The following is an 11,577-nucleotide window of genomic DNA, read 5'->3' as shown; positions in this document are numbered from 1 at the left end:
TGACGCCTTTATAAGGTATCATCGAGGCTTTCGATAACGTGGGACTGACTAAAAGTTCACCGAAATGGAGAGACAAAATGATAACAACTCGATACCGGTCGATAATACCAGAGTCGCGGAAGATAACGTAAGTATTAATTTATTATTATTTCTACAAAGGCTTTCTTGCCGTTTTATTTATTTCGATTTTCAATTATTTTCAATTATTATGCATATTATTCTGCATCCAACGCATGGAAGCGAAGTTTGATGTTAAAGATGGCATTAATTCTTCGCATACTTCCAATCACTCTTAATTGAATAATATTTGTACCATTTCGCGAAAATAGTCCGCGAAAATTTTACAATTTTTAGGTTGAATCCAGATAAAGAGAAAATTTTTAATAGCACAGCTGTGTTTTGCTTATAATCCTGTGTCCCTGTCCCTTTGTTTGATTTCGAGTCATAGATTCTCGAAGGAAACCAATATTGATTGTTCTCCAATGAAAATACCAGAGTATAATTTTTATAACCAATTCAAAATAAGAATTTTTCGAAAATTAAGTACTTTATATAAAATTGAAATATATTATAAATATTCTTCAATTAATTTTCTTTTGTTAAACTTAACATTTTAATTAATCTAAATTTTAATAACTGTCAATAAACATAATACTTTTAAAATTAATGTCGAAAATTAAAAAAAAAAACTATTCTTAAATCGTTCAGAGAATTTATAAATCATTCGCGAATACAGACGCGACGCAACAATAGAATGCTTTCTTTAGCCATTTAATAATCGCGAATCGCGCGAAATGCCTCTTAGGATAGTTTCGATCTCGATGATCTTTTGCCGATCGTCGGCGAGTTTGGTCGTTATCAAAAGCAGTTGTTGTGGCTGGTCTGTCTGCCGGCATGTTTGCCCTGCGGTTTTTGCGCTTTCAATCAGTTATTCATGGCAAATACACCACCGCATTGGTGCAAGATACCAGATCTGGAGCATACGGATGCTGCATCCAGAAGGCATCTCGCTATTCCTGTGAGTCAGATGCAATCAACAATGCGAGAGAGCTCCTCGATGCTTTGTAAATGCAACACCGTTCCAATTATCAATATGTAGAAATTGACAAGTTGTTTATATCCCCATGTATCATATCTACTTTTTCAGCTGCGACCGATCAGAGATAATATCTTCTGTATTTAACGCTATGTGTGCTAGTCGTTGTTTTGTTGATATATCCCTCTTCTGTTTAATATTTAATATTGCATTTTCTTTGCAATTTGTTTCCTCCTCTGTATAAATTTGATAAATTCAATTAAAACTTAATTAATCATATCGTATTTAATTTAAATTCGAGTTGTGTCTAGTTAGCGCTTGAGAACATGGTAAAGAGCGCAAATTATTTGAATTTTTTTTTTTTTTTTGTAGTTTGCCATTTGAAAAATTGAAAAATTATTCCCCCAATAAATGCAACATTATACATGTGCAATCTCCTACTAGACTAATAGAATTTAACATTAAATTGGAACAAATAAAACCTGCCATTTGCTTCACGTGTGATCGCCGACATTGGTAGGATTTTTTTAGCTCGAGCATATTGAATGTATTATTCGTACAATGTTGCGTGACGTAATGCTGTAGAGAGTGATATTGTAAAGATGTAATATAAATGCAGAACGAGAACGGGAGCTATAGCCAATGCACACGGTATGACGTCGATTGGGCGACGACGACGACGGAGAACATCTCCGTTGTTTGGACGTACTTGTCCAATTCGTCGTGGTACATCGTGCCCTGCGACCATGGCTGGGAATACGACACCTCGGAGGTGACGTCGTCCATCGTTATCGACGTACGTCGTGCGTGCAATTATACAGGAGAAACTTTACAACTTTTCTCTAGACTTTATAAATTTACAATTAAATCTTTTCGCGAATAATATATCTAATCGATCTTTTTTCTCATCAAAGCGCATCGAATTTTCAACAATTTCTTGAGATAGTCTTGCTCGTTTTTAATGTAAGATACAATTACAGATAATGTACAGCTTTTTTTTTTATGGAAATAGGAAATTAGAAATATATTATCTGGAAAAAATCTGAAATGTAAGAGTAAATTTTACGAAGAAAGCAAAAGATGAAGGGGGCAATAACCGTACGCTTACATTAGAAATTCGGCTGTGTTACAGTTCGACCTTGTTTGCGATCGCGCAATCTATCCAACGATTGGCTTGGTGGCTCTTAATTTAGGGGGCCCTATAGGAGTATATCTATTCGGTACATTAAATGACAGGTAAACTAGAGCTCAGTTGATCGAGTCCAATTTTCATTAAAATTTAATTTTTCAGATCAAAATCTCATCTTATTTTGCTTATATTTTTTTATATTAATTAGAACATACTTTTCCTATTTTAGAGATTTAAAATTCTATAGATGAATAGAGTTATTGATAAAAAAAATATTTATCTTTTATTTGTCTTTTAATTGTTTTATATATAGTTATATATATATATATATATATCGCTGCAGATTATTTATCCTGTTTAATTTTAATGCCATATTTAAATGTTATTATTTTATTGAATAGAATTGGTCGAAAATTATCTTTCTTCGCGTGTCTGGCAACGTTAATAACTGGTGGCTTTCTGACAGCGATAACAAACGATTTTTGGACTTGGGCTTCTACGCGCTTCGTCGTCGGTTTGACGATACCAGCTATTTATCAAATACCTTTTATTATCTGTGAGCAATTAACTTTTACAATAAATTAACATTTTACCACTGGTAAATATTGCTACACTAATCGTAATCGACGTAATAAAAATATTTGATGAGATCTAAGCTCTATCGATATATGTTCATCTAGATAGCTGTATTTATTACTATATTTATTTCCGTAGCCTTAGAACTGGTCGGCCCAAATTATCGCTCATTTGTGACAGTTATGACTTGCACTTTTTATACGATGGGCCTCTGTATGCTAGCAGGCGTCACTTATTTTATACGCGATTGGCGAATGCTTGCCATAACCACGAGCGCACCATTCTTAATCTATTTCTCTTACTGGTGGTGAGTGAACAATTAATATTGTCATTAAAATTTCTAATGGCAGATTATATATAAATTACATAAATTACATAATGGTAATTGTAATGTGGATATATAATATTTACGATTTATAAGAATTATATTTGAAATAAGAATGAGATATTTCTCTCTGCTTTTTAAATATTATCAAATTAGTATGAAATATTAATTTCTAAAAATTATTTTCAAACTATTATATTTATTACCTTGTATCTATACGTATTTGTACATTCGATTTAACTTTACACGATTTTTACTCGAGTCATCGTCAAAATATTTAATTCTTAATTTCGAAATAACTTTGAATGGTCTAACAGTTTTTATGTTAATTTATTTTTTTCTACACGCATGTAAGCACACACGTGAAAATATTAGAGATTATTATAGGTTTTTGCCGGAATCACCGAGATGGCTATTAGCGAAAGGTCGCCTCAGCGAAGCTAATGATATTCTTGAAACTCTGGCCCGAGTAAATGGCAAAGAGCTACCCGCATCATTCACTCAGAAACTTCGTCGACGTATGACAATGTCGAGATCGAAAAGTGAAGAGGAAAGATTGCGAACCGGTCCTGGTGTCCTCTCGCTCTTTAAAACACCGAATATGCGTCTCAAGACATGTCTTATTACTTTAAACTGGTAATTTGTATAGAAACGCGCTTATCAATTTCAGAAATAGCAAAAAACCATAAATTCATATCTCGATGATCCTCATTTTTTTTCTCTTCTTACTTCCATTTATATCATTTTGGACTCATAATTTTTTTATAATGTGTTTATTAAAAGGAAAGTTTCGGATAATTATTCGAAGTCTTCTAATATACGGTTCTTCGCATTGCGAACATTGATTTTCTTTATAATCAATTTTTAAAAATCAGTAAATTATTCAACATTTATTAATTTTATATATTATATAATCATCTATTTGTAATTAGGTTGATTTTTAAAATTGTAGATGTTGGTATCTATATTGGAATTAATATAATGCTAACGATAAAATTTATAATAATACGTTATTTCCTGGCGATCATATTGGCGACGTGAGAATAAATGGATCTTTACCTTATTATGATTAGGTTTGCTAACAATATGGTGTACGTCGGTCTTTCTTATTATGGGCCGGCATTAGGAAATGAGGAACATCTGAGTTTTCTCTTTTCTTCTCTTGCCGAGATTCCCAGTTATATCGCTTGTTGGGTTGTAATGGATCGATGGGGCCGCCGATGGCCGCTTTGCCTGTGCATGGCCGTGGCTGGAGTGTCGTGTATTGCCACGGTGCTGTTGTCGCCTGGTACGCACTGCTGGCCAATCAGTTAATGACTTGATTAATTAACGATAATAGCAACGTAATTAGGCGGTTCATGCAACGTAGCAATATTACTGAAAGCATCAAGTTATAATAGTTAATTAATTTTGTAAAGTATTTATGTTAGAAGAGAGAACTTTGACATCTCAGTTTCAATCTACTATTTTTAATCTATTTAAGATGCTGTCATGGAGACCTTGATATTGTTTCTCATATCGAAGTCTGCAATATCGGCCTCTTTTCTAATTATTTATCCTTTCGCCGGAGAACTCTATCCCACGCAATTACGCGGAGTTGCTATTGGTTTCTCTGCATATATCAGCGGTCTCGGACTCATCATTATACCTTTCGTAACATATCTCGTAAGTCTGCATTCCTGCTTAAATTCTATTTCAGTAATAATTACAAAAAAGTATTTCTTTAAAATTTATTAAATTATTAAGTAATTAATTATTTGTTGACTTATTAATTTTATTAGAAACAATATATATATATTTATCTATTATTACGAGTTATATTTTATAAAAATTTTAATAAAAATAAAATATTTACGAATATACGATTTTTTAAGGGGAAAGAGAATCTTGTCTTACCTTTACTCATTTTGGGTGCCGTCTCGGTTATTGGTGGTCTGTCAGGATTGCGATTACCAGAAACATTGCACCATCGTCTGCCGCAAACCATTGAAGAAGGAGAATTATTTGGCAAGAATTGGACGTGCGCGGATTGCATCCGTTGCATCCCGACAAAGTACACATTGGCGATAGATTACTAATTATGCAATTTTATGAATTTCGTAGAACACTAGAATGCTATTTTGATTTATTCTTAAAAAAAAAAAAATCTAATTTCTAATTTATTAAGAATATTAACAAAATTAAAATATAATAAAATAAATATTATTTTGTATATAATTAATTACATCTTAATAATAATGTACTATTATTTCTTTTATATCTAAAATGATTCTTCGTATTTTTATATCTATTTGGTTATACTTAACTTTATTAAAATGTATGTTCTTCAGGCCATCGTCGATTGCAACTTCTTACGAAGACTTGTCGACGCGAGAAACAGTAGAGATGCACGAAGTACCTGAAGTGCCGTTTGCCTCGTCTATTTTGGAGGAACAACAACGGCCGAGTACGGCGAGTGTTCGCCGATTAGTTCGCCAATCCAGCGTGATGGATACCCAACGCGATTCCGATGGGACTATGAAAATGACCTATTGGTTTTAGCTTCGAACGTTTCGAATCTAGTAAAAAAAAAAACGGAAAGAATCTTTTTCTCTTTCTTATCACATTTATGAATTAAATGTTTTTCAATGCTAATTAAAAAATTATTTCATACTTTCTCTTATATATTATTGATTTATAAAATCATTGAATTATATAACTAATATATAAGTATATATACGTAAAAAAATAATTCTATTTTAAATAAATATCATTTTAGTAAAAATATTGCACTTGACAAAAAAATTATATCGCTATTTGTGCTACCCTAATCAATATATCTCTTTTTTAATATTGTGAATATGATGAAATCAAAATAACGTAAAAAATACAAATCTGCAATAGCATATATGGTATTTTGATATATATGCAAGTGTCAGATCATCAGAGAAGAAAATACGATAAGAGACGATCATAATCACATATTGAACATATATCAATATATTTCTTCTTAAATTACGCATTACAAGTAGCATATAAATTTTTTTAGAAATGAATAATTAATATAAATAAAAGAGAAATAGGATAAGAGAACGTCACGATCAATGTGTCGTGTCCACGATGCAGTTTATTCACATTCGGTATACAAAACACGAAGATAACGAGAAAGATGAGAATGAGGAGTTTAACCTCGAATGCCTTCTTTTTTGTGCAGGGATCGGGATAAGATCTTGCCGCCGCGTTTGTTGGTATGTTTCTTCCTCCCAAGCCAATTCATAAGCGAGTGGTTCTGTTGTAGCAGCTGAAAGCAGGAGAGTCACTATACGCGAATGCAATACTCTTCACGTATGTACTTTCGGGTGCGAGTCAATCGACTCGTAGGTAAATCTACCTCTCCAGTAGTCGTCGCTTCAGCTCAGGCGGATACGAGACGTAGATATAATGATCGGGCATGTCCTCGCTCGACAGGGGTGAATTCTCGTCCCCATGATCGCCCTTCCGTCTTTCCAATCTGCCTTCGCCTTGAATACTCGAGTCGTGCAACGGGGAAGTACTCGAGCGATCTGTGCTCCCGTTGTAATCTATGCTTCCGGTATCATCCAGTCTGTCTTCGTCCGCGGTGCTACAATGAGAAAGTACAAAAGAATCAGTTTTCTTTATTATAATAAAATAGGTGAGTGAAACGTACATGGAGCGTTCTAATGATAAGACTATAGTTAACATGATTATTTTTATTCCCACTTATTTAAAAGTTTCCACAACAAAAAAAGCATTAATTTTTTTCCATTCAGAGGATTATTACATATCTAAAGCATTTTTTTACGTAGCTTTTTTAATCACTTATTTAATATTTATTGTACAACAATAATGTGGTTGAGGTATTGCATATAAAATGACATAACATTGTGTACAGTATTACTTAAAAAAAATCCGCGTGTTTAATATGTTATATACATTTTATTAAGTACGATATTAGCTATTTCTAGTCAAATTTTTTTACTCGATATAAACCAGATATTTCTTATCTTTAGCATAGAATAACTTAAAACTCGTGTCACAATTTCTCTTAACGATGCAAGATGATTTTTTTTTTTTTTTTTTAGAAGCCATCTAGCGGAACTTTCTGACGAAAGAAATAACAATGTATTTTATTTTCGGCACGACGTACTTGAAGCAGACCCAAATGACATAGTAACACGCGTAGATAGACGAGAACAGGACCAACATGAAAATGGTCAGCAGATACCAAGGTGTGTGACGTTGCGACCTCTTCGTATCTTCCCAGTATTTATCACAACTGAGATACCAGCATATCGCGCGATTCAGTTCCCCTATTGACATAAACCATAACCGATAAGAAAATATCAACGACCGTATCAGTCGTATATCTGTATGTAATATAATCAATTGCATACCTTCGATTTCCTGAAAATCACGCACAGAAAGATTAGCGAGTAATCCGGCAATGCAATCACGCACGAGTATCTGTTGATAATTACGCGATAAATACATCATTACTTGCAAAAATATTAATATATATACGTGATCAAAGATTGCATATATTATTCCTAAATCATAATTTTTAATGTCGACTTGATAGTGCAACTAAATTATTTAATTTTCATTCTCTTTTCATTATAAACGAATATCACAATAAGAGATACCAATAGTCAAGAGAGAATGTGCGAACTTTTATTAGCGTTGGATCATTATATTTTTGATAAAAAATGACACTATACATATTTTTAATAAAATAACCAGCTATATAATATATGTACTCACTTCGCACTGGGTCTTCAGCTTTTGCAGCTCCTCCGGCTTGCAATGGGATTTAATCTTCCTCAAATGCAATCCTCGTCGTTTCTGCTTCTTGTCGACGGCAGGTAGCGCCGCTTCCACCAGATCTTCTTCATCTTCCGCATCCTCCTCGTCATCCTCGTCTTCATCCTCCTCTTCATCGCAACCGTTGCTCTTGTTATCAGACCCGGCGATCTCGTTATGATAGGACGATCTCGCTAATCTATGATTGTGCATGTCGCCACTGTCATCGCGATGACAGTAACGTTGCAGATTTGTCATTGCGCCACCGCCAGCGATGGTGCAAGATTTGCCCGCAGGATACATTCTGGCAAGACCACGCGACTCGCATGGCACTCGGATGGAAACGCCACGCTGCTTTTGCTGTTGCTCCCGTTGTTCGGTATTTTCGCGCCACACTTGGATATCGGTATTTAGGTGGCTGCCATCGTCGTCCACTGAATTCTCGAAATCGCGATTACCCAACACATCACAGCGCATGATATCGCAATAGTCCGCCAGGCATACCGCATCTTCCGCCTGAAAAAAACATGCCTGATCTTACATACACATTCGCTCTGGATTCTAAAATATTTCTGATCAAAATTTTTGACTCATTAATAATTGAAGATTTACTTTGCCAAGATGAAGATTACGAAGAATTTAAAAGAAGAGCTCAAAACTTTACCAAGAAAAATTATATTGTACAATTGTGTACTATACTTTCTAGAAATTAGATTATCAATCTTTTTTGTATGATAAATAATGGCTGTATTGGCTGTAATGGCTTTACATTTTTTTTTTTTTAACTCTTACCGTATTAACATTGCTTTTGTGTCTGTTATCGAAATGGGCGTCCAAGTGTTTTTCGGCATAGAAGGACTTGCCGCAGAGGCCGCAAGTCCATTGCGAGGGCCTGTGTTGATGCTTTGCCTTTTGTTGCGGTCGAAAGATATCTCGACTTTCGTGAAACGGACATTCCAGTGGCAATTCTACCTGATACTTCTTCAATATTGGCATCCATCTCTGAAATCTCAACAGAGCTCAGAAAATTGCGTCATCGTCTCGTCTTTCTTTATTATTTTTGTACTTAAAACTTGTGGCTTAAAAATTATCGCTAAAATAATCAGTTTTAATTTTCAGAAAATATATAGAAGCTGATATCTCGAAATATTATAAAAAATAATATTATATTTACTTTTCTAGATAATTTCATTATATATATATATATATATATATATATATATATATATATATTTATTTATTTATTAGATAATTTTATTATACATATATATTGTATATTAGATAATGAATCAACAGATCTTTTCTTACCTTGTGAACTATCCTCCTCACTACGGACGCTCGATCGCGGGGGCATGATATTTTAAAGACGCTGGGACCAGGCCATGGAATCACAGATAGAAGCAGCACTGCCAGAACCTAACAGTAATACATCAGTATGTATTTATTCATAAAAAATATGTTTCTTCGATATTAAATTATTATTATTATTTTTTTTTTTTTTCTGAAAATTTGCAAATCATCGATTACCTGTCTTACCACGAGAAATGGTTACTTCGACGAGTGAGTTCCTTGTGTTTTATATTTACGTATATAATTTTAAACGGCATAATAATGCGTTAATAGTTTCTTTGAACATAATCAAAAGCTCCTTTACCCGCGTGCAAGATATTTAGATTATTTTGAAGTCGTACATTATGCATTTAATTAAAGTCGTCTAATATACGATCGATTATAAATGCTAAACATTAAAGAAGATACGAGAAAACGTTCATACAAACATTTGTACATACTCCCTAACGATATAGAACCGAAGAATATTTTTTCTCAAGTACACATGCATAAATAATCCAATCGATAAAAACGTCAATACTCGCTCATGCACATTAACATTTGTTCCACCGTGTCTAATCACGACACAGGATGTATGTTCTGTCATATACAAAGATCATAAGACCTTCATTTTTTGGTGAAAAGATTTCAGATTCTCTCGATGTGCTTCGGGCATGTAGAATGGACACGAGCACCGCTAAACATATAAGAGGATTATTTACCTCGAGGTGAAAGGGTTGGGTCTTCATTCATATCCCAAATGCTGCGTGCAAGAATGATCCGGTGTGACGATTATCGAGCTTCGAGACTGTTTCAGCGTCCGTTTCTTGAGAGAGTTTGTTTCTTCGTGCGAATAGTCGCCAGTCGAGGGTGTACGTGGGTTGCAACGGGGGAGCACACTGCAGGGTACACGTCGACATAGCGGTCACCCTTAGGCGCAGGTTTCAAGCGTATGCAGGGATGTCGCAGTGCTGGTGTTTGTTGTTCTAGGGGGATAGAGAGACAAGCAGGTATAAGGGATAATCTGGTGGCTTAAACTGATGCGCCTGATGTATTTCAGGAATTTCTCTACAAAAGTTAATATATTATAAACATCTTTTGAATAATCAATTATTTGAAATAACATGCGTAAATACAAAACTAATTTCTTTCCTTATTTTCTTTATTTTAATATATTTACAATATATTATGCTATCTCTAAAACGATTAATTTGTATGGTATTTTAACGGTTTCTTGTAACAATTTTTTTATGATAGTATTTTTCCTTAATCAAAAAAAAAAAAACTATTCAAGTACAAATTAAATTTTAAGTTAAAATGCAAAAGAATAAAGCGTTATAAGTATAACAAAATATGTAATTTGTTGAAATTTAAATTTTTTTTCTTTCTTTTTTTTGGAATTTATAATTTTGTAATTTTAATATTGCATTAATATAAAAATATAAGTTTTACTGTGTTAATTTCTTTCTGTTCCCATCTCCTTTTCTCTCTCTCTCTCTCTCTCTCTCAAAAATAAATTTTATATTATCTTAATTTTCTCGATACTAAATGACACTTTTTGTGAGACGATCCTGTCTCGGCAAGCGTCATCAGCGTCGACGCCGGCATCGATGAAGATGCGTCGGCGCATTAGCGTTTCGGCAAGCTCAAATTGACCAGCGTGTGTAGGAATTGTAAAATTTGTGATTTTAAAAGGAATTTTGAAACATTACATCATTCTATGTAGCAAAGTCTATGGTAATTGTCGCGGATAATGTTGCAAATTAAACTTTATTTAAGCGAATAACTTAGCAAAAACTTAAAAAATAAGATATATATATATATATATATTTATATATATTTCTCGGGTTATTATAAAAATTATTCTAATTATTATGTATATATATATATACATAATAATTAGACTAATTTTTATAATAACCCGAGAAAATATGGACATAGAATCGTATATGACCATATATATACACATGTGATTTTATATAATTATATAGATTAATTTTTTCTCAGGAAATCAAAAAACATTGTCTTCAATGGTGAAAAAAATTAAGTGTTTGATGGTTACAAAATGACAAATAGAAATTATAACATAAAAATTTAAATAGTTAACAGAATATACATGTAGCGAATCGTAAGAAACACGATTTGAAATATAAATAGAGAGAATAGGTAGAAAACAGGTAGAAACAGGTAGAAAAAAGCATCAACCTATAAACGAACAGGTGAGCTCAAAGAAGAATAATAGTCATGAGAAAAGCGAAGTCAGGTAACAGGTCAACGCCGTATATTATAGAAGCTAACAGAAATTGATAGAAACAGTCGAAGAAAAGAAACGCAGTTACAATTTAGATTTAGAAAAATTACGCATAGCATAAAATTAAAACA

At 33.2% G+C, this 11,577-nt stretch overlaps 2 protein-coding genes and 1 long non-coding RNA gene across 8 annotated transcripts; 1 reads left to right on the top strand and 2 right to left on the bottom strand.

Annotated features, from left to right (window-relative positions):
* Positions 1-36: 36 nt before the first annotated feature.
* On the top strand, positions 37-5,775 carry Cart (Carcinine transporter). 3 transcript variants are annotated; one of them, XM_070294873.1, is made up of 11 exons: positions 55-127; positions 806-1,018; positions 1,656-1,832; positions 2,169-2,272; positions 2,567-2,721; positions 2,880-3,048; positions 3,454-3,702; positions 4,140-4,354; positions 4,550-4,731; positions 4,941-5,119; positions 5,397-5,775. In XM_070294873.1, the coding sequence occupies exons 1-11, from the start codon at positions 65-67 to the stop codon at positions 5,605-5,607; spliced, it is 1,917 nt and encodes a 638-aa protein (XP_070150974.1). In that variant the 5' UTR covers positions 55-64; the 3' UTR covers positions 5,608-5,775. The 3 variants fall into 3 exon arrangements, with proteins under 3 accessions (XP_070150976.1, XP_070150974.1, XP_070150975.1); XM_070294875.1 differs by lacking the exon at positions 806-1,018 and having other exon boundaries at positions 37-127; positions 5,397-5,772; XM_070294874.1 differs by lacking the exon at positions 1,656-1,832 and having other exon boundaries at positions 5,397-5,773.
* On the bottom strand, positions 3,272-5,183 carry LOC138932748 (uncharacterized). Of its 2 annotated transcripts, XR_011446835.1 has the most exons (4): positions 4,963-5,183; positions 4,566-4,756; positions 4,126-4,361; positions 3,272-3,651 (listed from the first exon to the last, which is right to left on the bottom strand). It is a non-coding gene; the product is annotated as an uncharacterized lncRNA (long non-coding RNA). The 2 variants fall into 2 exon arrangements; XR_011446834.1 differs by lacking the exon at positions 4,566-4,756.
* LOC138932747 (uncharacterized) lies at positions 5,341-10,119 on the bottom strand. 3 transcript variants are annotated; one of them, XR_011446833.1, is made up of 9 exons: positions 9,918-10,119; positions 9,175-9,282; positions 8,659-8,868; positions 7,828-8,382; positions 7,461-7,530; positions 7,214-7,376; positions 6,437-6,667; positions 6,235-6,364; positions 5,341-5,624 (listed from the first exon to the last, which is right to left on the bottom strand). XR_011446833.1 is itself a non-coding variant. In XM_070294876.1 (8 exons), exons 1-8 carry the CDS (start codon positions 9,942-9,944, stop codon positions 6,319-6,321), a joined length of 1,410 nt encoding a protein of 469 aa, XP_070150977.1. In that variant the 5' UTR covers positions 9,945-10,119; the 3' UTR covers positions 6,121-6,318. The 3 variants fall into 3 exon arrangements, 2 of the variants coding, with proteins under 2 accessions (XP_070150977.1, XP_070150978.1); XM_070294876.1 differs by lacking the exon at positions 5,341-5,624 and having other exon boundaries at positions 6,121-6,364; XM_070294877.1 differs by lacking the exon at positions 5,341-5,624 and having other exon boundaries at positions 6,122-6,346; positions 9,918-10,118.
* Positions 10,120-11,577: the final 1,458 nt, after the last annotated feature.

The sequence above is a fragment of the Polyergus mexicanus genome, unplaced genomic scaffold (assembly GCF_030449975.1).
Source record: "Polyergus mexicanus isolate NDT 795.1 unplaced genomic scaffold, iyPolMexi1.0 SCAF_4, whole genome shotgun sequence".
Taxonomy (NCBI): Eukaryota; Metazoa; Arthropoda; class Insecta; order Hymenoptera; family Formicidae; genus Polyergus; species Polyergus mexicanus.
The sequence above is the reverse complement of the archived record's forward strand: the minus strand, read 5'-3'. Positions and strand labels throughout refer to the sequence as shown.

Excerpts from the sequence above, each read along its gene's own strand:
- Cart (XM_070294873.1), top strand. The coding sequence starts at position 65 with ATGGAGAGACAAAATGATAACAACTCGATACCGGTCGATAATACCAGA. Across the intron at positions 2,273-2,566 it reads TTCGGTACATTAAATGACAG|AATTGGTCGAAAATTATCTT; the intron begins GTAAACTAGAGC and ends TTTATTGAATAG. Across the intron at positions 2,722-2,879 it reads TCAAATACCTTTTATTATCT|CCTTAGAACTGGTCGGCCCA; the intron begins GTGAGCAATTAA and ends TTATTTCCGTAG.
- LOC138932747 (XM_070294876.1), bottom strand. The coding sequence starts at position 9,944 with ATGAAGACCCAACCCTTTCACCTCGAG. Across the intron at positions 7,377-7,460 it reads TGATTTTCAGGAAATCGAAG|GGGAACTGAATCGCGCGATA; the intron begins GTATGCAATTGA and ends TTATGTCAATAG. Across the intron at positions 6,365-6,436 it reads AAGCGACGACTACTGGAGAG|TGACTCTCCTGCTTTCAGCT; the intron begins GTAGATTTACCT and ends ATTCGCGTATAG.